The following is a 25,677-nucleotide window of genomic DNA, read 5'->3' as shown; positions in this document are numbered from 1 at the left end:
AAACAGCAAATGCTTAACATTTACAGGCATTGTAAACAAATCAGAGTCACTTCAATAAATTGCTTGAGATGAACACTACAACCAAGTTCATTTATATTAAAGTCACCTAGAGCTGACAAGTTGATAACAGAAATACGTAAGTATCAGAATAGCCCCAAAACATTACCTAAAAGTAAACAAAAAACCCACATGTCTGATTTGCTGAAAATCACATTGAAGTATGATATTTTAGATAGTTCTTGTTATTGGAAATATTTGTATGACTTAAGTAGTTCTAAATATTTCCCCTTAGTTATATTGCATATGCTTAAAGAGATCTATATTTTCTTTCAGCAACTAGAATCAAAAAGCTATAAAATATAGTTTATGGCCAGGTTTCCAGTTCAAGTCTGGCCTACTTCAGTATTCAGTATTTACCTTTGACTGAGCTTCAGATTTCTTTGTAAGATATACCTGCTCTCATCTGTAAAATCTTTCTTGTCATTCTGAAGCAGATTATAATATACAAGAGACAATTTATACTCCTAAAGCCACTGAGATGCCAGATGCTGAGTAAGAATAAAGCCTCATATCCATCCAGATCACAAGAAAGGCTCGTATAATCAAAGTCTACGCTACCCACATCAGGTCAATCACAAGAAAAGTCAGTCCTTGCAGACATGTTTCAAAGATTTGCAGAATGTCTTTAGAACACTTTCTGTATCATTCTGGTAACAAAGGCATGCAAAACCTATGCAATGGCAAAGATTTCCTTGCACGTGGGGCTCATACCAACACACTTCACCAAAGCGTACTTTTTGCCTTTGCTACGTTGCAGGCTTTCAGATCATATGGGTTCAGTGTTATCACCACAGATGATGAAACAGAAGATGAAGTTATGGACCTTGCAATATAAACTCCAACAATATCCTCCTTTCAGCAGCTGATGACAAAAATGATAGGCTTTATTTGTGGCCTGCAGGTCCTCAAAGATTATGCTTATTTTTCATGTCTTCCAGTCTTACTTCAGGCTAGTAGGAGTCTATTGATCATGGAGAGGGGTTGGAAACATATAGTTAGAATAACCCTTGTATCTTCTGATATTCTGTTACTTCATTTCCCTGAAAAGCAATAACTGCTGGTCATACCTTGCTCATCCCATACAGAAACTATTTTCTAATACTCTCTTACCATTTAGGCAGAACATTTCTTTAAGTAATTATTTATTTGAATGATTCCTTGAGAAGTACTGATAATTACAAAGCATAGTGCTTAATATTTCAACCTTTCCTCTTCCTGCTTTCTATGCTCAGGTTGCTTTTAAGGCATAGATTACTTTTCATCTTAAGCTACTTCTAATTAAAATTGTTTTCTTGAAAAAGAACACATTCCTCAAAGTTATATTAAAATATGTCATAGTCTACTTAATTCTCATGGTTAGAAATTAATAAGGTTTGTTTAGAAACACTGGAAACCAACATTAAAAAGCAAAAGACCTAACTGTTTAAAACTTGCTTTAGCCAAAAGCACTGAACAGACTAATTTTATCTTTAGGATTCTGGTACATAATGACATATTCAAATATTAAAACACAGTTACAAGTTGATAGCCGTATATTATATCCAAAATATGTGCCTGTATCAGGTAAAGCAGTTAAAATTACCCACAAAAACTGTATCCTTATGAAGGATGAAACATAGAGAATTAGGGCAGCCAAAATGGGACGGCTTAAAAGTCTTTGTCCATTAATTTATCAGAACAAAAGAATGAGGCTATTACAACTGTTGTTCATGGGCTTTCATTTCTTAAACAAAATTCAAATAGAAAAAAAAAATCAATAATAAACTTAAACAAGCTTTAAAATTTCACAGCTGCATGACCACATAAGAAAATAATGGCACTAGCAGGACAGCTGTTAACTAATTTCTAAGATTCTTTTGTGGTCTTCTAGCTTTTTCATATAATTTAACTTCAGCTGTGGTTTACTGCCATTTTGAATTCATACGCTATTAACACAGCATCAATATCACAGAAGCACGACTCCTTTTCTTAACATATCGGTTGATACCAAAATACTTAAACAATATGACTATGATCTTGGTATTTTATAATGCTGTTCAGAGCATTCTGAATGCATTCTTCAGTTATACATTACGAGAATTAATCAACATATAATCTAGATTTATTTATACTGTCTGACAGTTCAGTCCCTGGATTTCAAAAATCAAAGCAGTTCACTTGAATACGCAATACAGATGCTTCATACAGAGGCGCTCGTTCCACCACTGCGTACTGCCGGGACGCAAGATCTTCTGAACGCAAGTCGTTTCACTGCAAAACTGCGCAAACTGTCCAGAGAGATAGTAGTTCAGTTTTTTCCCCCCCTCCTTACTGTGGAGGTGTACAGATTAAGCAATACTGAGGACAAAGTGGAACAACTATGTTGCTGAAAGCAAATTAGGACTCCTGTTTAAAGGTGCAGCACCCAGTTTTTGTTCTTGCAAGATTCCAAGCCAATATTTCAGAGTATAAAAACATGTTATATAAGAAGGGGTTTAAAAGCTGTATTGCTATTCTAAACGATTAGACTAGCCAAAATTGTTCGACCAGGTACACTCAGGATTAATAGATGAGTTCAAAATTCAAATTTCTCTCTGAATTAACAAGCTCTACATATAGGAAAACTAAAATCTTAAGAGTTCAAAGACGATAGTTATTCTACTTTCTGATGTACAACTGAAATTATGATTTTATTCAAAAAGTAGGCAAATCCACAAGAATAAAATTCGGGGGTCAAAGAGATCAAAAATACATCACTTAGCTCCCAGTTTTAAGAAATCTCAGCCTAAATATTTCACATCCCTCAGAAAGTTTTGTTGAACTAAATGCATCAAAATAATTCCACATCAACTAATTAGATTATAGCAGTCAACAATCTAATGCAAAACTTGGACAATAAGATCTTAAAGACAAAAATTAGCAACCTCAACCTCATCTGAAAGCAAAAGCAGCCTATTCTCTCCTTGGAACACTGACACAGTGCTCCTCATTTCTGGGCATACTAAGCCATCAGTTTTGAATATTATTCTAAATGCTGGTGAGGTGCAGACCCATAACCTCTCATCATGCTCTCAGAGGTATCATTAATATTCAGCTTGGATTCCATTCATGTGCAGCACAATAATGGATGATCAAACATGGAAATCGGTGGGAAGACTAGAGTATAAAATGTTATTAAGGTGAAGCACTTCAACATCAATGTTATCATCAGTGACGGGCACTGCAGAATTTTAATGCAGTGCTATATATGCCTGCTCATTAAGATTCAGGAGCTTTCGTTATAACTTAAGTATAAATAAGTATTAAAACGCTTAAATATTTTTGGAGTGGAAATCCTTAAAGGCTGAACTTTTCATGCAGACTGATCATTCAGACTACATTAAGTGGCATAAACCCCCCTCCCAAAGTTTTACCCATTCTCTTCAGTGACTATGAATTTTACAGTGGAACAGCCATTTGAATTGTCACAGTGGAAAAAGGGAGAATATATTGTTCATCTCCTAAAAAACATGTTAGTTGGAGAACAGTGGTACTCCCTCTAGACTCACCAGAATTTCAGGAGCAATGTGTATCAGAGACACATCTGAAAGAACACAAACTACTATAGTTCTGCAGCTTTTATAATTTGCAAGTCCTAAAAATCAAGAACAGATGATGCATCTATCCCATCACTATGTAAATGGCTCCAAAATTTACTGGCTAGCAACGCTGGAAATCAACATCTTCCTTCTGGTCTAAACTTGACTAGCTTCAGTTTGCAGATACTTTCTTAAATTTTCATCTGCTAGTTTTAAAATTCTTATCCTACAAGATAGTATCTAACCAATGTAACTGTTTGAACACAGGACTAGACATTCTATCAGGACAGAATGAGCCCCTTATGTTCCTCTCTATAAGGCAAGCTTCCTCCTCCTCTATTAAATTTTGAGGTTTTGAACCTATTCCAAATCAACACCTTCTGTGACATGTGAACACCAGAACTCGACAGTATTAATGGTTTCACCAATAATCTTACTCTATACGGTGTATCTTTGTAGTGCTACACAGTATTCCATATTTAAACACTTAAGGATTGTGTGTGTTCCCTTAGCCACCAAATAAACTCCTTGTAGCAGTTATTTGTCCACTGTGGTCCTAATCTATTTTCAAGTTGATGCTTTCAAAAATACAAATACTGTCTATATTCTCTCCTGCTCACAAGTTAATATGGCAAGAAATATAGGAAAGAAACACAATGGGGAAAATCTGGGAGAAAAAGAGAAAAGCAGATGAAACTGAATAACAGAACCATGCTGTTAGTCATTATTAGGCATTATTACCCAGTGTAAATGAACTATTTATTAGCAGACGCTATTTAAAGGTGAGAAACGTGGTCTCACAGTCTAGCCCACGGAGGGCAAATGTGCATAAGAGGCAGCAAAGTAAAGAGTATGACAGTATTTATAATGTGATTTTTAAATAATTTAGGAACATTGCTGACTAAGAGAGCCAAAGAAGAACAGGAACTAGAGAGAAAGCAGGGCTGACAGAAGACTCAAAGGTAAAGACAGTAAACCTTGTTCTCAATTGGGGGGCGGGGAGAGGGGATTAGAGATATTCATAAGTCACATACAAGAACGGACAGTCTTCATCATCTCCTTAAGAAAACTGCTCCAAGATCAATAACCTTCAGCATTGTAAACTGTACCTTAGTGACATCGTAAAAAGCAGAAAAACTTGGCAAGGTTGTCAAGAGTTCCACTGCAGCTCCAAAGGCACTAAATGACAACATGAAGGCCAGTTGCTCATGCAAATTATGCAGTGACTAGAAAAATGATGAAAAAAATCAACAACTGTCAACTTTTTAACAGTAGATTCAGGAAGACACTGACTCGGACCAAATTTGTCTGCAACTGTAATAACCAAATTTTTCCTTTTTCTTTCTAAAGGAGAAGTTAAAATCTGCACAATTAAAATTCCCTTCACTTGCCAAGGATCAGTGGTATTTCAAAATACTGAAAAGTAACCATATCAGATCTGATGAGATATAAAACCAAATACAGCATTTCTTCTGTTCCAGAACAGAATCAAAGGTACTTTCAGGCAGAGAACAAGAAGGTGTTTTTGGACAATACTGCAAAAAGAAAGAATTAAGAAAATATATAATTCAAGTTCTGTGAAAGGCCAGTATGGTTTATAATGTTGAATTCACTAGTACTAGTAAGGTTGTGCCCTGGAAAAGCTTAATTTTGATGTTTAATTAACATACCTGTTTAGAAGAAAAAGGGTGAGATGGAAGAATCCTCAGTCTCTCCTACTTCAACCTTTTAATTTATTAACTGTCTATAACAATAGGAGTTTAAAAATGCAGTAAAGGCCACTCCAGATGAACTAGCCCAAAATCTTGTCTCCGAGGACAAAATAGTCAAAGGACACTCACCTTGCCCATCCATTGGGGCAATACTTTTTCATCTCTACTACGCCCAAGCTATTCTTACAAACACCCTATGAAACAAATTCTGCAGCTTAATCAATTGTACAACTGTTTCACTATTCTACCAATTCTTAGCTAACATCTAACTTTAAAAATGTTGCATTTAAAGTTAGCTTCATTTCCTGCTCTCTGCAGCGAACGTGAAGAACTAATGAAGAGTTCATTGTCCTCATTACAGATAATAAACGATTTGCCTCTCTTTGTCCTATTCTTCGGTTTTCTCTTTTACTAATGGAAAACCCCAAAGCTTGATACTTTCTTTATATAGCTTATTGCTTTCCTCTAAACTCTAAATTCTGAATAACTGAGACAAAACTTTCAGTACAAGCTGCTAATCTTAGAAGGATTGTATTTTACATACAGTGCTTTAAGGCCCAATCAAAACAAGCTGCTCATTGAATTGTTATATATCATTGTTCACATTCTTTTTCAGCAATACTAACTACTGAATGAATGAAACTGCAATTTTGAATCATGACTTACAGTGCTTTAACTATTACATTTCCTTATTGACCCCATCCCCTCAAAATCAAAAAGCTATTACCAAAACATCTCTGAATAACATATCTGGACTAAATATATTCTTCAACTTGTGAAATCTTAAATACATAGCTCTAAGTACTACCCTACGAATGAACATGTACACACATTTTTGTTTCTAGATTTACTAGGGGAAGAGTCAAAGTTATTAAGACTTTATCATAGCTTTTTCAGCCTTAAAACATCCAATTAATATTAGAATATGAGATTAATATTAGACAACAATCACAGCTAAATATACTTAATACAAATATACTAAATATACTTAATTGGGGAAATAAGCTTCCAAACGAGTATATTTGATTTTTACATATGTTAAAATGTTTAATGTACTAAAAATGTAGCTCAAGAAACCTACTGTTTTTAGTCGTTATGTAAACAGTCATAAAGTTATTTTCATTTTGAATAATATTAACCATTTGAGAAATCTTTCAGTACTTGGAAAGTACCCAACAGACTCATAAAAGAAAAATCTCTTAAAATAAAACATTTCAAGTCCAAGCAGCCTTGTACTACCACTGGTCATTTTCAACATCACCATGTGAATTGATTTCCTTTTTCTAGTTGCTTATACTTCTCAGTTTAAGAGCAGCCTGTTCTTATGCCAAAAAGTGAACGTATACTCGGCAGTACTTGAATAATGCATCAGAATATATGTATGGCTCTGACACATGCTGCAGTATCAACACTGTTAAATATAGTCTTTTATAGAACTGGAACAGTGAGTGATGACAGCTGAAATGAGGTGGGCAAGTTCTACTTTTGTGTATTTGTAACTTAATTTTCTGTAAGTTTGTGTTTTAGCCTTTGTATTTAGGTGATCATTTCACAAGGGAAAAGATGAAGAGGTTGAGCGGTGGAAAAAACATCAGTTCCTTTTTCTGTTGTCTTAAAAAAAAAAAAATTGCTTCCTAGCCTCAAAGAACTCAATCACAGAAGCTCAATTAACCAAGCACATCTAGAAAGAGATGCTCGTTTAACCTGCCTAATGCTTTTCAACCACGGATTATTCTGTTGGCAATCCGCATGGCATACTAAGAAATATTTTGTCACTGGTCAAAAAAACATATATTTTTAGATGCTTGCTGCAGAACACGCGTTCCTAGGGGCCTGGCGGCACCTTCGGGGAAGGCTTCTTTTATGCAGTTAACACGGCCACAGTGAAAATGAAGTTTCCAATTGAGGCCTACCGCAGCCGAGCACGGGCTTCACCGCGACACCCCTACGCTATAGATATGATTCTTGGCAACTCGGAAGGTGACGCCAGAGCCGTTTCCTCCCTTTAGCCTGGCGGACGGCAGAACCGCCCGGCAGCGGAGCGCTCCTCCCGCCGCCTTTCTCCCCGCGAGGCCGAGCAGGCGCCCCGCGGCCCCCGGGCCCCTCATTGTCCTCGGCCGCCATCCGGCTCCGGCACCGCCGCTCCCTGCTCTTCCCTCCCCCGCCGCTCGGCGCCGCCAAGGAGCCGACCTCGGCGCCTGCCCCCGGCCGGGAGGGAGGTGCTGCCCCCTCCTTCCCCCCGCCCTGTCATCCGCCTCCCACGGAGCACGCAGGAGGCCGGGCCGCGGCCAGCGCGGAGGGAAGGAGGTCGGTCCCTCCGCCAGTCCGGCGGCACCGGGGGCGGAGGGAGCCGCCCGCGTCCATCCATTCGGGTCCCCCGGCCCTTCCCTCACCAGGTGTCGCCCTTGCGGAGGGCGGTTTTGAGCAGCGCCGCGATGTCCGTGCGCTGGGTCTCCAGATCCGCCGCGCCTCCCTCCGCCATCTTCTCCCCCCGGCAGCAGCAGCAGCAGCGGCGGCGGCGGCAGCGGCAGCAGCAGGGGCAGGAGCGGGCCGCGCTGCATGCTGGGAGTGACGCCGACCAGGGAGACGCCCTCGCCCCCCCCTCCCTTCCCACAATCCGCAGGGCGGGGAGCCGAACCCGCCGCAGCCGCTGCTGCCGCGGCCTTTGCTGCCCCCCTAGCGGCCGGGAGGTCTCTCATGTCACCGCGCGGCAAGCAGCGCGCATGCGCGCAGCCTCCCCCCCCCCTCTCTCTCTCTGTCTCTCTCCCTCCCCCCCCCGCCGCAGGGTGGCAGGGGGCGTGGGGAGCCAGGGCGCTCGGCGGGACGGGGCCGCTGCCGGCTCCCGCCGCTTCTGTCCTCTCAGGCAGGTCCTCCTCGGAGCGGAGGGGAGGGGAGCCCGGGGCCGTGGGACGATGACTCAGCACGGCTATAGCCTGACGGGAGGGGGGAGGGGAACGACCCCGACCGAAAGCCTGGCTCCCTGCCTGGCGTTGAGCCCTGCCCGCTCGCCCGGCCCCGCCCCCTCCGCCCGGCTCCCCCGCAGGCCCCACCCCCTCCGCCCTGTACCCCCGGGCCCCGCCCCCTCCGCCCGGCTCCCCCGCAGGCCCCGCCCCCTCCGCCCGGCTCCCCCGCAGGCCCCGCCCCCTCCGCCCGGTTCCCCCGCGGGCCCCGCCCCCTCCGCCCGGTTCCCCGCAGGCCCCGCCCCCTCCGCTCGGCTCTCCCGCAGGCCCCGCCCCTCGGCGCTGCCCCGCGGGGCTTGCGCGGGCGCGGGGCGTCCGCTTGGTGCCGCAGTGGTGCTGGTGCAGCAGCGTGCTGGTTGTGGCGTCCGCGTCCTTCCCGTTCCCGTTTCAGCCTTGGGAGACCATATTTCAAAATGGGTCTGAAGGAGGGTTTTGGTGGAGACCATACTTTTGGAAGGAAGAACTAGTGTGACGCTTCCTGTTAGCGTTTTAATTTAAACAGAGATATAATGAGATGTTGGACACCTAGCTAGCAAATGAGTGATTTGGATTCCGCCAATGATACAGTCTCTATTATTGTGCAAACACTGTTGGGAGTGTAAATATGCTGTGTGACATGCATGAATATTCCCAAACCTGTACAGAAACCAAGGGATAATTTACTGGGTCTGTTTCCGTCTTGCCAAAACCTGATGCTTGTACAAGCAGCGCAACGGGACATACGATATCCGACCAAAAGCTGCGTGAGTCCATGGGTTACATCACATTAGCAGAATTCTCCCCTTTCTACCTTCCTACTTGTATACAGATTTCACCAAATCAAAATTGTATAGAAGACTGTGCTGGGGGGGTGGCAAGTGCTGATTGCAAACAGCGGAAAACAAAATTTGATTTTGTAGATCTATCTGGTATATCTATAAAACATGCAATTGTATGTCCAGCCCCTTCCTCCACCCAAATCATTACACTGTGCTGAATTGTATGACTAACACTAGAAAGGTATCATAGGCTGCCACTCATATTATAAGCTATTAGGCATTATTAGCTATTAGCTAATTGTCACTAATGAGCTAATAGCATGTAGTTGTTATAAATAGCACTGAAGATTATTCTTTAGATACAGATACATCAAAAAAGAGAATAGAATTAAGGCTATTAAATGCAGCCAGGAGAGTACCAAACTAAGTAAATTGCCTGCATTATCAGCAAAGACGATGATGTTGAAATAAAGGCAAAGCCAGGATTTGTATTTGGAAAGGGCACATGGAAGTCATGTCCAAAGTAGAAGAAGAGCTCCTAAGAGCTTGGAGGGGCCAGCCGATCACATTCATAGCTTCTGTAAGCATGGAATATGCAATCCCAGGCTGAGGGGCAAGCGAGTCAAAGATATCTGTTATGTGGAGAGTTGTATTATATGGAGAACTGTGGATCTGCTGGCTATGCTTAATGAGACGGAAGAGTGAACCGGGCAATGACAAGAAGGTTTCCAGCCATTGAATGAATAAATGTCAGGGTTAGAACCTCACAACGTGGGAGGAAGAATTTGTGAGCCCCCTCCCCCCCCCTCGCCCCCCATCCAGTCTTGACAACTAAAACCAGTATTATAAACAGTGAAAATCATCCGTATGTACCAATGTTAAATTTTTGCAAAAATTGCATTTTCTTGGAAAATTGGAGGAAAACATTTCTTGATTCACTATGCTGGAAAACAGCTTTATTGTTCAGTAGTCTGTAATAAGACCAAGAGCCACTTGGCTCTTGGAGCCACGTGTGCCTCTACTTTTTGGGTTTCATGATTGCAGTTACTAGGTGAAAGATCTCCTGTTCCTGAATTCAGTTTGTTCATGGTTCAGAAACAGATACTAGACAGATACTAGGTATTAAAGGAACTAGACAGAAAGGAGTATAATGTGCTATCTGAATCAGAGCTTTGCTTAAGGATTGTAAAGGAGAGACAAGAATAACTAAGTCTCCTTCTGGGATTGTCAGTGCTTCACAAGAAGTAGCTATGCCTTTCACACTAAAACAGCATATAATCTTCCTAAGCTTCAGGAAACCTTTCCGCTATGCAAAATTCTTGAAAACTGCCAGAGAGTGTTAAATCTGTATTTTTAGTAAAGCTTTCTGAGTTTCCAAGTACATCTACCCTAGAGAGTGCCTGGGGATCTTTGCATTTTAAACCACTGGATACACTGAAACAGCACTGATACTGATGAACTGCCTCCTGCCTTCTCTGATGAAAAACAAGCTTTTGTGATATAGATTTACATCTTACTAATTTTGATATAATTGAATTCAGGATACTGTTAATCTAGGCGAGAAACGTGGCTGACTTTCCAGTAATCATTGGGCCTGCATTGTTACCTGATTTCATTGCTATCTGATGAATACTTGTAAACATGTTGCATTGTTTTTCTAAACATTGATCCTAAAAAAAAGGGAAACAATTAATCCAATATGTAGCTGCTCAGACATTCGGCAAACGGGCTTCAGATAACAAACCATGTAAGCTGAGGAGTCTATTGATTCCCAATACAGCACAAAGTTTACGCTCTCCGTTCTTGTCTTCAAGTCAGTTAGTGGACTCGGATAAAGAAACTTACGGCTTCTTCTTTTGGGATATGAGCATCTCTGCTTCTCACTGGGAAAGCTTGTGTACGCAGTAGATTCTGTGGAAGTGACCGACAACTGTAAGTCTCACCTCGGAGGTACTGTAGACCAATTTACTTCTCCACTTTTTTCTTTTCTTCCTAAACCTCCTACAGCGTAGTTGTGAGTTTATGGAGGAGAAAAATAGGGTTTCAGGTTCCCTTCCCCAAAGGCCTGGCAAACACCCCGGCCCTATGGTAGGGTTACAGCTAGCGTGGCTCTGTGAATTTCCTATTCAGTTTGAAGCTGAGTCAGACATGAAGCCCGACATACCAGCATGAATACAGATGGATACATGTTTTACATATAGCATTCACACATATAGGCAAGAAAACACTGGTAATTTCACTTTTGGGTGACAAATCTGATGGAAACTCTTTTAAAGCTAATCTTACTAGCTTAATGTGTTTTTACATGTTTAAAGGGGAGTGAAAGATTATCAATTATCAGTTCCCACCGTTGCTCTTTTTGTTCCATGTCTTACTTTTTTGGGATGTATGGGAGTTGCCTTAAAATAATGATAAAATTATAAGCTTCTTTGAAGTAGTTCAATAACAAAACAAGAAAGCAGAAATCACAAGAGACTGGAGTTATATAATGGGAAGATACAGCAGGGCACTTACAAGGCAAACTTAGACATGGGAACAAAAAATCAGTACTTATGAAACCTGCGGAAATCCACGGTAGCATGGATGGACCGATGGTAAGAAGCAGATGAGAATATGCTTTTTTTTTTTTTAAGGAATAAAGAAGAGTGGGATAAATTTGAAAGACAGAATGTGGGGAAATAATTTGTAATTAAGATACCCATTTCTGTCCAGACAGTAAAACCAAGACTGCATTCTAGTTTTTGAATAGTATTTATCCTAATCCACTCTATGCTTGGTTAATGCTTTCCTAATTCACATAGGCTGAATGCAACAATGCTAAATCCTTGTATGAGTTAGGTGGAATTGCAATTTCTAGCTGTTATTGCAATAGCACACTATCTTTCCTTGAGACAAGAAAATGCCCCCAGATTTTAAAATTTGATAGTTCTTTATTTAGTTGATTTACTCAAACTATTACTTTCTTACCACGTTTTCAGTAGCTATTATTACCAAAAGGATTTTTTCAAATGAGAGAACAAGGGTTTAGACTGATGGAGATGTGACTATTATTTTTTTAATTCATGTAACATGGAGTATTCAGTCTTATCTTCATGCACTTAATCTAGTACCATAGCATCCTTAGAAGAATTAAATTGGAAAGTTCGTAGATGAGAATATAGGGGAATGAAGATAAAGAAAAGTCCAGTGGGACCAACTAAGGGTGTCCCAGAAGTTTTTCTGATATAATGACAGTAGAAGAAACACTAGTATTTTCCCATTATTCTAGTTCAGAATTTTTAAATAGTGGGAAGTATTCTTTTTATTTGTTTTTATAATTTTCCAGCAAATTACTTCTTAATAGAGTATACAAACAATTAAAGAAATAATAAGCTGAATATGACATGCAGTAATATTAAAATAATTTTCTAATTAGTTTTATGAATGTAGTTATTATCTTTTTATTGGTTACCCCTCTGTTTAATTGGAAATTTCAATTCTACTTGGACTTGAAAAAAGATGTCTGAAAAACAGGCCTTTCCTATTATCTGATTTTAATCAGAAGTTCGTTTAAACAATAATTACGTATTTTCACCAAGATAACATGACTTTCCATGTCCTTAACCCAATGCTTTTAGCTAGACATAAAAAATCTGTTTTCAAATTATTACGCATTAATTAACCTTTGTATTTCTCTTTCAAAAATGTTTTTCCTTCAGGAATTTTAAACACAGGAACTATTTTAAAAGGTATTACGGGAACAAGTTTCAGTTGTGGTTGGCAGATATGTCAAAACTGTTATCCGTTTCTATATTTGATTTGCAGACCATGATGGATCCAAATTTTCTCCTGTATGCTTGATAAAGGAACTGTTTGCTTTTGAAGGCAAGAGGTAAAATTAAATATATTAAGTATACACAAAACATGTCAGTTACTGTAATTCAAGAGAAACGAGTTTTAAAAGGATGATTCATAACGCAGGGTTTAAGCAGTAGCTGCTGAAGATTTATGAAATCTAAACATAATGTAGAAGTTAAGTTTGGTAAGGTTTGCACTTTGTGTGCTAAAAATAGGCTGCTCTTCTATGAAAATAGTTGGTACTTAAGTGGAAGGAGATAATAGTGAGATTTATAGCAGCACCTAACAGAGACAATAGTCAAGTTGAAGAAATGAATATTCCTGGCATAAGGACATTTTTTCGGCTGTCTACAGTATGAATAAATTGCTACTCATTTTGTTAACTAAGTATCATTGAAAATCAAGAGAACGTGAAGCAAAATACCAGTATAGGATGTATTAGAACAAATTCAAACTTTACATGCACAAATACATACATATATGGATGGCAACCATTAACGCAGTATCTCATTGAAGGTATATTTTCTTATACATGGTGTGTTAACTTACGTAAAGACATATGTTAGTACTGTATGTTCTAGATATGTGGTTTCTGCTCTCCTGTTTTAAGCCTCCCTTATAAAACATTACTGTTGCTGGAGAATCTGGTAAAAATTGTTCTAGCTGGGAAAATATTTCAACAGGGTGTTGGCAAAACAAGATATAGGGAAAGGCAGAATGCCATGGATCCACAGAAGGAAAAAATAATACCTATTTTGACTAAAATGTCTCAAGCATGGAAAGATTTAGAAATGAGAAAATTCTTGAGTTGCTGCTCTGACCTTCCAAAACTGTTATAGGAGATGTTGGTGATTAGAGATTTTTCAGCAGAAAAAGTGTAAAAAGTACGCTGATTTCATTAAACATTGGCGTGATCTCTTGCTGGACGTGTACAGGAATTAATAAGAAGAAACAGTTCACTTGAAGTTGTGGAGCGCAAGGTTTAGCCGTCCTGGTATGCGTGACACAAAAATTCTTCTTCACTTTCTGCAACGGGACCAAACTGCCTCTTGTAATAGCATGAAGGAAAGCAATTTCCACTTCCAGCCTAGTGTGAGGCAGACGTCAGTGACGGTCGTGAGCAGGCGTTTGATCGGCTAATGAGCAGATTGGAGCTGTGCCCTCCAGTGCTTTAGGGAGAGTGATAAAGAAACTATTTAAACTGCCTCTCCTACCTCTGAGAGAAATACTAGTTTTTTACAAGTCTATTCTTCTCTACAGGCAATAGGGTTACTTACTGTCAGTTATTCAAGCTCTAAAAGGTATTTCCTACAAAAATAGTAGTATCTGGCCCTCATAAGGCTATATTAAAGGGATATCTATAAAGCATGAATGCTTTAATTAACTGATTTTCTTTACGAATAAAATAAATATGAGTTTGGATGGACCAAGGAATCAGGATTACACTTGAAAAAAATATCAGCTGTCTGTCTCTAATACTGCCAAAACCTATGCTGTGATTATTGAAAGGAAGTAGCAGACTAACACACGAAGGATGTAAACTGTTACAAACAACTAATGAACTTCAGTGAATTCAATATTCCCTTAAATTCTCTAGTGTAGGTTAGTAACTGAATTACAAAGTTTGTACCCGTTTAAGCATATCTATGCTAAAGGTTTGTTCTGGCATTATTTTGTAGTATATACATGGTGTTAATTCCTACATGACTTGACTGCTCCTCGAGTGCCTATTAAGCTTTAAATTCTGATGCCAGTTCTCTGTGACCTTGGACAAGCCTCGGCAAGTCTTCTGATGGCCAGTTCACTACTTGGCAGGCACTCCGTGAAGCTTAATTAGATGGTGATATCTCTATCTCTATCTCTATCTCTATCTCTATCTCTATGTCTCTGTCTCTGTCTCTGTCTGTCTCTATCTCTGTCTCTATAGATACTATATCTTAAAAACAGATATAAATGGCCATTTGAAATTCTTGTAAATAGAATATTGTTTACTTCAAACAGCTGCAAGACTCAGGCCTTTGTGAACTATCTGATGGCTGAACTCTTTGATGATCAGATTAATGGAGGACTGGGAAGGGAGGAGGAGGTTTCTGTTCTCAGCTGGACAACTGATCTATCATACAGCTTTCTCCCTACCTGTCACTTTATCTGTCTTATCCGTTATTTGGGACATTACCCAGCTACTGGGGACAAGGACTTTCTCTTCCTCTGTCAATGGTGTCTAGCATAATTGGACATAGGGGGCCATCTAGATGCTTTTTTTTACATAAATAATAATAGAGATGTTAAAATTTTGAATTCTTTTTCACTTTATGAATAAGGATTTCTTACACCACGTGTTAGCCTTAAATTAATTATTTGATGGGTAATATTATGCTTTATTATAAATTGATCTAAACATCATTCTCCTGGAACACATGTGGAATAGGTTTTTAGACAAATGACTTTAGGTCTGCTCCGACATTCACTGAGCTTAATAAAATACATTCTAAGAGAAGAAATATAGTATGCTATTTTGATTCTTAAAAATAAGTGGAAAATCATCTGGGAAAGAAAAGAAATTGCATCTAATTAGCAATGGAAATATATCCTGGGTGTAAAATGAAAAACAAAAATCTTGAGTCTTATGTGAAAGTGGTACAGTAGAAGTGCATATAGTTGAGTTAGGATGAAAATTTGATAGTTGATGAAGGAAAGAGGTATATTATGAAAAATACTGCAGACTGCAGCATACATTGCAATTAGACTGACAGGTTTAAATGTTAAAATATAGTTGTATGGCAGGTAACTAAAGAATTTATTTTAGGTCCAGAGAATTGTTAAACCGTATGGTTTTGTCTTTTCTGTACCACACAGAGGTGTGACAGACCGCCTGAAATTGTGACTGCATCTTTTATTCCATTCTAGAGTTAGAAACCATAACCCAGAAGTTAGAAGAATCCAGAATTATGTTTTGAGTAAACAGGAACTGCAGGTGTTTGGCACCTCTGCGTGCCAGCTTGCAGCGGTAAGTTGTAACTGATTTCTCAATTTCTGTTTCTCCAGATTTTCAGTTGACTTTTTAAAGAGAATGGACCTACTATTAAACCCTCCGCTCCCCACTTCTATATACTAGAATGAGAAATGGAAGTGTATTTTGTTTTAGTTTACCATCTATGAGATTCACCTGAGCTCACTTTAATATTGAAACATTAGTTTAGTGTCTGGTCTTAGCTAGCTGATCCTTCACTTGTCACTAGAGAAAGATGGGCTCTTCTAAAGGATGATTCATCCTGTCTGTGTTAGGGTGAGATAACTTGCAGTCCGGAGACATCTTTCTCGTGTTTATAGAGGGAACCTAGAGCATGAGACTGGCAGCCGCTGCTTGGTGAGATGAATCTTACTTCAAGTGCCTTCTGAATTTTGAGATCTAAATTTGAGACTGAAGTAACAATCACTGATGTCAAAATAGCTCAGAAGTTATTGAGTAGTGATAGGTCAGTGACAGTATTCTAGCTTGTGTTCTTTCTAAGACAAAATCATTGTTGATTTAAAACACAAACCCAGAGTAGTTTCCTTTCAATAATTAAGTATGCTTTCAGAAGAGTGAAACATCTTCTCTTCTTCTTTTCTATCTTCAAAAAACTAAGCACCCTGGATGAAATGCTAGCTCCTGGGAAAAAAATCCTATTGCCATGAAGGCTGAAATGGTGGCTTCACTTGTTTTTTAAGGAAACTGGCTTATGTGCTTGTGTTTTGCACCAGCATTATTTATTAAGGATTGCAGTCTGTTTAATTTTATGCAGGTAAAAGCTATGTTGATATTCATTTATAATCAACTTTGGAGAAACTAGAAGCTGGTCTGTATTTATATCAACTTTGAGGCTGTTTCTGTGTGAAGGTGATTTTAATTTGCAAATAACTTATATCTGAAGGATAAGGGAGACGGTGACATTAAGCTGATGACTGATAACTTCAGGTCGACACTCCTAATTACAAAAGTACTAGGTATCTCTTTGGTTAGAAATAAAAATTATAGACAAGAACAGGCAAATTTACCTCACATAAATTGTGAAGACATGAAAAGTTAAGCTGAAATTAGGGACTAAGCTGTTCCTGCTGGAAAGGAAATGAATTTGCACACTTCTGTGGTTTAGTTATTTTAGTAGCTACCAGATGAACTTCAATAGCAGTATTGGCACCTTTTTTTTTTTTTTTTTGTATAGCTATCCCCTGGAAAAGATAATTTTTAGCTACTTTTCAAAATGTCTTATTTGTCCTCTCTTCTTTCTCATATAGTATTTACAACCCTCAAAAGAGTGGGAAGAGTTGGAGAGAGTTCACATGAACTGGCAAATCAGAGGCACAGGCAACCTCCAACAGGGAGGGCGTAGCCTTTTCTACAGGGCCATCTGTGTCTAGGAAAGGACATTTGTCCACTGGAAAAATCCAGTTACGTGGTGAATTAATGGAATATTTTGGAAAATAATTCCACTCGATTTCTTAGGGTTTTTTTTTTTTTCCCTAGCATTATAGTCTGTCGACTATGTTAAGTGCTACCTTTTTTAGTTGATAAATTTAAATTGTTTAGGGTGCCTTTTTATTTGCTAGTTCCTATTCACAATGTGCATTTATAAATATGCAGTTACGGAAAGGTTTAAAAATCCCAGAGCACATTGCAGGGCCATAGTCTCAAGTTTAGGTCCCAGGCCTCTCAAAAATGTCTGTGGAGAGTAGGCACCCAAGAAAAGGGGACTCAGAAACCCAAGGCATGGGGACGACCACCTAAACTAGCCCAGGATTAAGCATGAAAACTGACAGTTTCAGTGGGAATGGCATGTGGAAAATATGAGACGTTTTGACATATAACTATTTGAGAAGCAGGTTCCTTTCTTGAGAATCCTGAGCTATTCTTTTCGCGTTAAGCACTTCAACCAGATCATTTTCTTAGGCAGATTTTCTTCTGGTGAAAAGAAAACAAAAAACAAAAAACAGGAAAAATAAGACAGACAAACTATACGATAGCCAGAACACTTACCTGGAATATCTGAGTTGTTTTTTAAGTCCCTGCCCTTGCTTGCCAGGTGACAACGGAGGGCCCTGAGCTCGGCTTTGCATTGGGGAATGTGCCCCTGTGCCATGCAGGGACTCCAGCAGATTGGGGATTTGCATGTAGAGAACTGGAGGGGAGAAGCGGCTTACATGGAAACGTGAAAGAAGAGTATGGTAGGAGTCAAAACACTGAGTCAGGCTCTGCCCTGGGAACTAGGCAGGCTCCTTCATCTTTGGGTATCGGGGTTTTGGCGTAAGCTAAGCCTCTCAGCAGCTTCTTAGCTGTGGTGATAGCATTAGTCATGTCACTTCCCAATTGCTGAGTGGCAAAATCTTAAATTTCTAGGGGTTTGGACACTCAGGAATGTTAGCTGGGCCTAAATGAGAGCTCTAGTAGAAGAAATCCAGCTGAAAGTGAGACTGAGGGTTGTACACCTCAGATACAGACAGTACGTATACACTGAGAAGCACACCTATGTGTCCTAGGCAAAGCTCCTAATTTCTTTCTTCTTGTGGCCCAGCAGTGTCTTAGCCTCAAATTCCGCAATGTACTTTGGAAGAACTAAATTTGCTGTATTTCCTGCAGCACACACTAGGCAGAAAAGCATCAAGTGGAGGTGCGGCTCTCTTCCACCCAGAAGGTTCAGAGCTTTTTAACGCAGGCTTGAGGATATACAGTGGGGGTAGTGGGAAAGTCTGGCTTTGAGAGTGTGCTTACTAGTGTAGATAGATGCCTTGACATAGGTCATCAGAGGTGTTTAGGCACCTATTTACCTCTTTAGACACCTTACATACTTGGGTGCCTTCATCCCAATCTACATTTTATCATTACGTTTGAGACAAAACATACTCTGGTGCTGCTATTTGCTTCTAACTGCAACTATCTGTGTTCTGATTTTATCTTTTTGTTATCTGGCACTAAAATAAATATGAATTATTTAAAAATGTGATACATTAGCAATGGAAATATAGGTCTTCTGTTCCTGACTTGGGAGTTTAATGTAAATAATATAGGTTATTCAAGACTTCTCTTGAAAGAAGAGGCATGAAGTACTTCAAGAGATGCTCAGTCAGTGTAGGTCAGACTCATGTACCTTGTTCAAATACAGACAAAATTATTCTACTGTTGACATTCGGTATGACATTCAGCCTATAATGTAATAAAAAGGATTACTGATTGACAGCTAACACTGTAAAATTAAATTCTTTCCTTTTGAATTTGCAAGGATAATCAAATAAATATATGAAAAGATTTTGGGTTTTTTTGGAGGTGATGGTGAAGAATGAAAGGTGATTTAAAAGAACTTTGGAACAAAGCTGCCTGGCAAAAACCTGCTGTGTTGAGAGATTAAAAACGAAGCCAGAGGAGTGAGTTGGAGCTGGCAGACACATGGGGGCAGCAACACCTCAGCCATTGCAAAGAGCTGAGCACATTTCAGAGCTTCTGCCTGCCCGCCTCAGGGACTCCTCCTATATCTATCATATAGCTTTTTCTGGGTCATCTCCCTATTTCCCTTTATTGAAGAGCTAAATGTACACCTAGTAAAACATAGGACAAATTACTGGAGAGGTCTTGCCCCTACGCCAGATTTCTGAAGCGGACCGCAACTGGGAACAGCACAGACTGTTACTGTTGGCCTGAATATGGCCGTGCTCATACTTCAAAAAAAAATTCAACATTTTACACCTAATATTTACATATAAAGGGATGCAGTTCGCATGTGTTAGAGAATTTTCCTTGGTTGTATTATCATCAAGGAGAAAATAGTAATTTGGCTGAAGAAAGTGGCTGTGTTCTCAGCGGTACCTTTCTCAGCAGGCCTTCCTCACAGAGCTGAGGACCCAGGAGATTAATATGAAAAAAAAATAGTAGGAGGAAGTTACTGTGGATATTTTTTCCCTCTTGAGATGAACACTTTCAGTGTATTAAGTCTGTGATCCTTACAGAAAAAAACAGCTTTCTATTTGAGCTGATCTGTGTGAATACAGAAGAGCATATAAAGTGCAAACAGGTGCTTGAAGCTAGAAGCAGCGACACTGATGCGAGGTTCAGCGACCACTGACAGTGGTTTCTTCTCTGAATTAAATGCATATTCCACCTTTTGTCATCCAGACTTCTGCAACCTGGCACTTTGGATTGGATCTTGTTTAGCATTACTTTTTCTGAGAAAATGATGACTTTTTACTGCCCCAGCTACTTACAGCCTACATCTATTATTTCTTCAAGCAGGAATACTGGAATGTGATGCACCGTGGCCTGCACACGACAACCGCACAGACTTCAACTAGAGCTGAATATGGATTTAGCAGTTCACACTTTTCACCAATAACCAGCCTACAGAACTATAACCCTTTGCTTGGTATACTTAAAAGTGCTGCCATTGGGTTTGGGTATCCATAAACTAGAAAGCCACCGCGTTTTTGTTTAGTTGTGTTTTCCATTAGTTTGCACTAGATGAGATAATGTAGTTTATCACACTCACAGGAGCAAAAACATTTTGCTTGGTCATTTATTCTTTTCCTCTGAGCTGTGATACTCCAAGAGTGTTTATTTTCAGTGTATGCTGGAAAATCTATTTCTTCCACTTCTTGTCCGCTTGTTAGTCTGTTTGAGGGATGGTAATAGGGCAGGCAGGGAAGCTGCTTTTAATGTGTTCAGACAATTCTAATGGAGCAGTCTGACTTTTTTTTTCAGGATGAATGAGATGTACATTTGGAGACTTGTTTAAGTACTTTAAAAATATTGTCTCATGTTAAACTATGGCATTAAAATTTCATATATGCTATCAGTGTTTATGAGCAAATCCAGATGCCTCCATTTAGTAAGTGGATTCATTGACCTCCAAAGATGTGCTTCGTGTAACCAGGGTGTTACTCTGGAAGAAAGGCAGACATTAATGGGCACTAGGGTGAAAGCTGTCCTTACCCGACAATATCTGCAGTATTGACAATACAGGAGAGGAATAAGAAGGAAGCATTTTTAAATCTGTTGCTAAATTTTTTTTGATGACATGTACTCTCAAGTCATGTAGGATAAGCACTCATTGTAATGCAGCACAAACAGTTTCACAATACAAAGGGATTAATTTAAGTTGAGTATCTAAACAATAGCTAATAAAAAACTCATTATGCTTACATTTTAAGGGGTAGACAAATCGATGCTTAAAATGTGATGGGATAATAAAGTAAAGCTAATTAACATATTAAAATACATACAATCAAAAGAGCTGAAGTAAGCACAAGCTTACAAGAAGAGAAAAATGCTGAGGGTTTAACCTAACTCTTATTGAAGTGATTGTAGAAATTCTGAAAAACATCGCCTGGAGTTACATCATACACATAGTAGGCAAATCTACTCTTCTCTTAACTGTTATGAATGCTGCCTCTTTTGCTGTACCAGAGGAATGTGGAAATTTGGTGTAAAGGATGCATATCGTGCTATCTACCATCTCTCTGTTTTGTAAAGAAAGGAGAAAAAAAGAGGGGTGAGATAACCCACTAGTATGTGACCATAGGAACTAGGGTTTCATCAGGCACATTTTAACATATTCCATAAATTCATCATCTGGTAGAAAAACGAGGAATCATCAGAATTCTTAATGGAACATTTAAATTGCCAGTGCAAGTTCGGGTAAGTAATTCTAGCAGAGCTATACTATAAAAAAAAATGGTCTCATTAATCTAAGTCTTTAATAGATTAAAGTGTCCTTGCATTTCCTTGCTGAGTTTCCTATGGAAGCAAGTCTTATGTAACCACAATGTCTATGCGTCCTGTTGCCCTTACAGCTTTGCACCCGCAGCTAATTTCAATGAAATCTCAGAGATGGTTAATAGTCTTAAAGGTATTCAGCTACAATAAAAATAGATGTCTGGAGAGAAGGGAGAAAAATCACAAGTGCCTCAGTCTGAAAAGCTGTCCCCTGGGATTACCTTTACACAAAAGAGAGAAAATTTGAAGTGCTCTAGCATAGGAAAAGCTTCAGTCAACCATAAGGTAAAGCCCATAGGAAACTAGACTTCACTGGTTCCAGAGCTCATGGAACTTGTTACTATTCAGTTTGTTTGGCAACTTCAAATTTTAGATAACTCTCAATCTTTTATATGTTACCTTAAGCTTAACAGGGCATTAGATCTTCTGCTTTTTATCTGTGTATGGCTACAGTGACAACAGCAAAAAAACCCAGCCTTCCCTAGGTGCTTTTCTTTTTGTATACACATACATACATGTTACAGGAGAGAAGGAAGACAGGAGGAAGGGTGAACATTAGACTATCCTTTTGCAAGACTTCATTAACGCAGTGTTAACTATAAAGTCTGTATTCTGCCCACTGACATCTAGCGGCAAAGTCTCTTAATTACAGTATTTGATCTGAATTTTTCAAAGGTACCCCATACCCCCAGCTCTGCAGGCTTCTGTGACATTTATGGGTGCTTAATGCCAATAAAAAAACAGGCCGCTTGTGCATAATGAGGTAATTCTGGAGTCAAACAAGGAACGACAGCAGATATACCATGAAGCTTAAAGTAGGGGGAAAAACAAAGAAGATTTACATAATGGGCTTATTGCTTTAGCTCAACAGAAAATTTCTCTGCCTCCTAGGCTTTGCCTTAGTTCTAAACTGCTCAGAAAAGCAATTTTTTTCCATGCAGAGCTCTGAGTAGTCAGCCTGGTTCCAACTGCCAAGCTCCGGTATACCTGCCTGACACTGCATCTGCCATGCATGTGCGCCCTCCAGGCTGGAAGCTAAAAATGCTCATTTTTCTCATTGTGAAAATTGAACTTCTGGCCTGCAAGCACATACAGAAATGATCAATCCTAACGTACTTTTCTAGAAGAAGCATGTAAGTGGTTAAGCATCAGTTAGAATGAAAAATATCTAAGTAATTCTCATGATCACTCAAGATACGCACATCCCCAAGAACCCAGCGCTACCGCAATTGTTGCTCATAATCCTTATGTTAGATTTGGGCTGAGTTTCAGAAAGCAGGTGTTACCCTCATCCAGGATCAAGCTGAAAGAGTTAGCCTTAAGTTTACTATGCCACATGTATGAGAGAGAAATTGCAATTTGAACTGACCTTCTTTCATGTGAGGCTGTCCCCCACGTGGTGATGCTCTTCTGGTTTACCTGAGTTGAGGCAGTCCCTCAAGGCAGATGCTTGCTTCTCCAGAATGCCAGCCTCCAGGCAGAGGGCCACGCTGTCTGCGGTGATGACATTAGTGTCCACCCACGTGTGACTATTTAGCATGGATAACCAGTTATTGATTTCATTTCACCTCAGTTATGTAAGGGTGGACTTATTTGCAGCACTGGAGAGGCTGACGGGAACTCTGCTGGGGAGTCTCAGGGCATCATAGTTTTAGCTGTGAAAAGCTAAGGTTAATCTGAAGAAGCACTGAATCCAGACTTACTCCCTTCAAAGGAAAATGACAGCCACAAAAGCAGGAAAACTCAAAGGTCCACATCCTTTAGCATTTCCTACCGCACGATGAAGGAGGAAAGGCTGCAGAAGGAAGGCAGAGTTCATTCGGAAATATGGCTTCCCAGCCCTGCAGAGCCTGAGGTCTAAGCAGCAGTAACCCTCTCTAGGCGCATATAGTTTTCTTTCATATTCACACATGGAGAAAAGCCTTGTGTTCAGACTATTAGCTATGCAGTCTGTTAGCTGCACATTTGTAATTTCATTGAAAGGTATGGATAAGCTAAATAGAAAAATGTAACTTGTTACATATATCATATATGGGGTTGACTCTCTTGATTCTGCATTAATCAGAAGTGTTGTTTTTGTTCTGAAGGAATACTTACCTGTCCTCAGCCAAGCAGAAATGTTCTTCCGTTCGCTTTCCTAAAAAAAAAAAAAAAAAAAGCATTTTCTTTTTATGGGTCTTGCTTTTGAAAATGCCTTGAAATCTGCAATTCAGAACATTTAAACTTGACCATATTCTGTTCTTGTTTCAGTCCCCTCCCCACCCAGTTTCAGGCTGTTTTGAAATAAATACAGCGTATGTCCTAAATAATAGCATTGCCTCTGCTCTCAGCTCTTTGAAATCTCTACTTTTGCCTGTAATCAATATGCAGAAAGATGATATCAAAATACACCTTTTTGCCTTGCTATTAAAATGCCATAAAATGTAAAGTCTATAACAACCTTTAAGGCATCTTTTAATGCTTTTTAATCCACATACCCAAGCCTAGCGCATACTAGAGTGTAATTCTCTTTTATTTTTCCTTCCCTTAGTAAAATATAGGTGGTTAAAGTTCAGAATAAAAAAGGCTTAAAAATAGGAAGAAATACTGAGAGACAGAACAACTTATTGCTATTTAGTGCACTGGATTCTGCACTGAAGTTGCTTACTGAACTTTGGATGGTGTTATTGGAAAGACTGTATTGTAATCATAAAACAGAGGTAGTATTATTTCTCTAGAAAAAAATAATGCAGGTGAGCTCACACTGACTCTTTTTCCCGCAAATAACACATCGGACAACCCCCTAATTTATTCCCCACTGTTGAAGGAACTGAGTTACTAGGCTAATAAGCGTTGACACCTTTTTTTAGCAGAATTTGTGATGCCTGTTTTTAAAATGACACTACACAGATTAGAAAATGGTATATCACGAGATAATAAATGGCACCATGAATCTCTACAGTGAAATCTAATCCTTCTTGTAGATGAGTTCTCAGTCCACCAACAGATGTTTCCCTCAGTAAAGAGGTTTCAGAAGCAACTAAATGTGATTCCTTTTATGAAATCAGCCTGACCTTTACTTACCTTTACTACTCTTGGTCAACCAGCATCCTGTTTTCTCAAGGTCTCCTTTTCTTTAGTAGAATTTAATTGTATGAAAATATACAATTAATAAAAATAATTCAAGATATGATTTTTCAAATTTATTTTAAGAAGGGTAGTTCCTGTTTTGGAAAAATCTCGTCTGCTCATCAGTCTCCTGCGAAATCGTTAATTAAAAAGTTTGGAATTTTTTTGCCTATTTTGTCTATAATGCAACTTGAACTGTAATATTGAAATAAAACTAATGAACGTTTAGCCAAGGATAAAATATTTGTTGGTTTTGAAGTTCTTGGTAAGCACAGCTGCAAGACCTGATACTGTTTGATGCACGGGAAAATAGGAGCTGCTGTATCTTATCAGATTAAGAAATATGTAACGTCAATGAATGAGTTCTATCATTTACTAACCTAACTTTAGGCCAGATCTGTATGAACAATTTTTCTCCTGCCAGCAGTTTTTAAAATGAAAAAAGCTCAATGAGTCCATTTGTGAAACACGCCTTTGCAATGTTAAAATGGTCCACGAGCAGTGTTCTTGCAGCGACAGTTCGGTCTACAATGAGATTTTCCACTGGCAATCATTATTTGGTCAAAACTTTAGAGAAATGCAATGGTAACTTTGATGGAGGAGTGAAGGATTAAATAAACCTCAGAAGGTAAATTATTATTTGTGTTTTCATTCAATGTGCAGTCTTTTCTGGTTATCTTTCAGTTTTTTCCCCGATTTCTCCCTTCAGATACCTGATTTAGTGATTGTTTCTATTTCCTGCCCTAAGTCCCACAAGGTAGGTGGAGGAATAATTTGAAAATAAAAAGGGAAAAGGGCTGACCTTTTTTCCAGGATACAGTTTTGTGCTTTTCCCAAGCTTATGAATAGTACCAGCACTGTACTTACTCTTCCTGTAACCTTTGTCGTGCAGTAGAATCCTATAGCCACCCAAAAATGTTTGGCCCATGGACTGTTATTTTTAGT

At 39.3% G+C, this 25,677-nt stretch overlaps 1 protein-coding gene and 1 long non-coding RNA gene across 3 annotated transcripts in view; one reads left to right on the top strand and one right to left on the bottom strand.

Moving 5' to 3' along the window:
* USP15 (ubiquitin specific peptidase 15) overlaps window positions 1-8,210 on the bottom strand; it is a 66,028-nt gene extending 57,818 nt beyond the window's left edge. For both annotated transcript variants that reach the window (XM_068934313.1, XM_068934321.1), the window contains exon 1: window positions 7,723-8,210. In XM_068934313.1, coding sequence (XP_068790414.1) covers window positions 7,723-7,811 — 89 coding nt within the window. In that variant the 5' untranslated portion in view covers window positions 7,812-8,210. The remainder of the gene's footprint in view (window positions 1-7,722) is intronic.
* A 655-nt stretch (window positions 8,211-8,865) lies between these two features.
* LOC104143155 (uncharacterized) lies at window positions 8,866-21,040 on the top strand. Its single transcript, XR_011139546.1, has 5 exons — window positions 8,866-9,032; window positions 10,862-10,997; window positions 12,852-12,918; window positions 15,792-15,891; window positions 19,186-21,040. It is a non-coding gene; the product is annotated as an uncharacterized lncRNA (long non-coding RNA).
* Window positions 21,041-25,677: the final 4,637 nt, after the last annotated feature.

This window comes from Struthio camelus, chromosome 1 (genome assembly GCF_040807025.1).
Source record: "Struthio camelus isolate bStrCam1 chromosome 1, bStrCam1.hap1, whole genome shotgun sequence".
Classification (NCBI taxonomy): Eukaryota; Metazoa; Chordata; class Aves; order Struthioniformes; family Struthionidae; genus Struthio; species Struthio camelus.
Note: the sequence above shows the minus strand (reverse complement) of the source record. Positions and strands in the feature narration are given on the sequence as shown.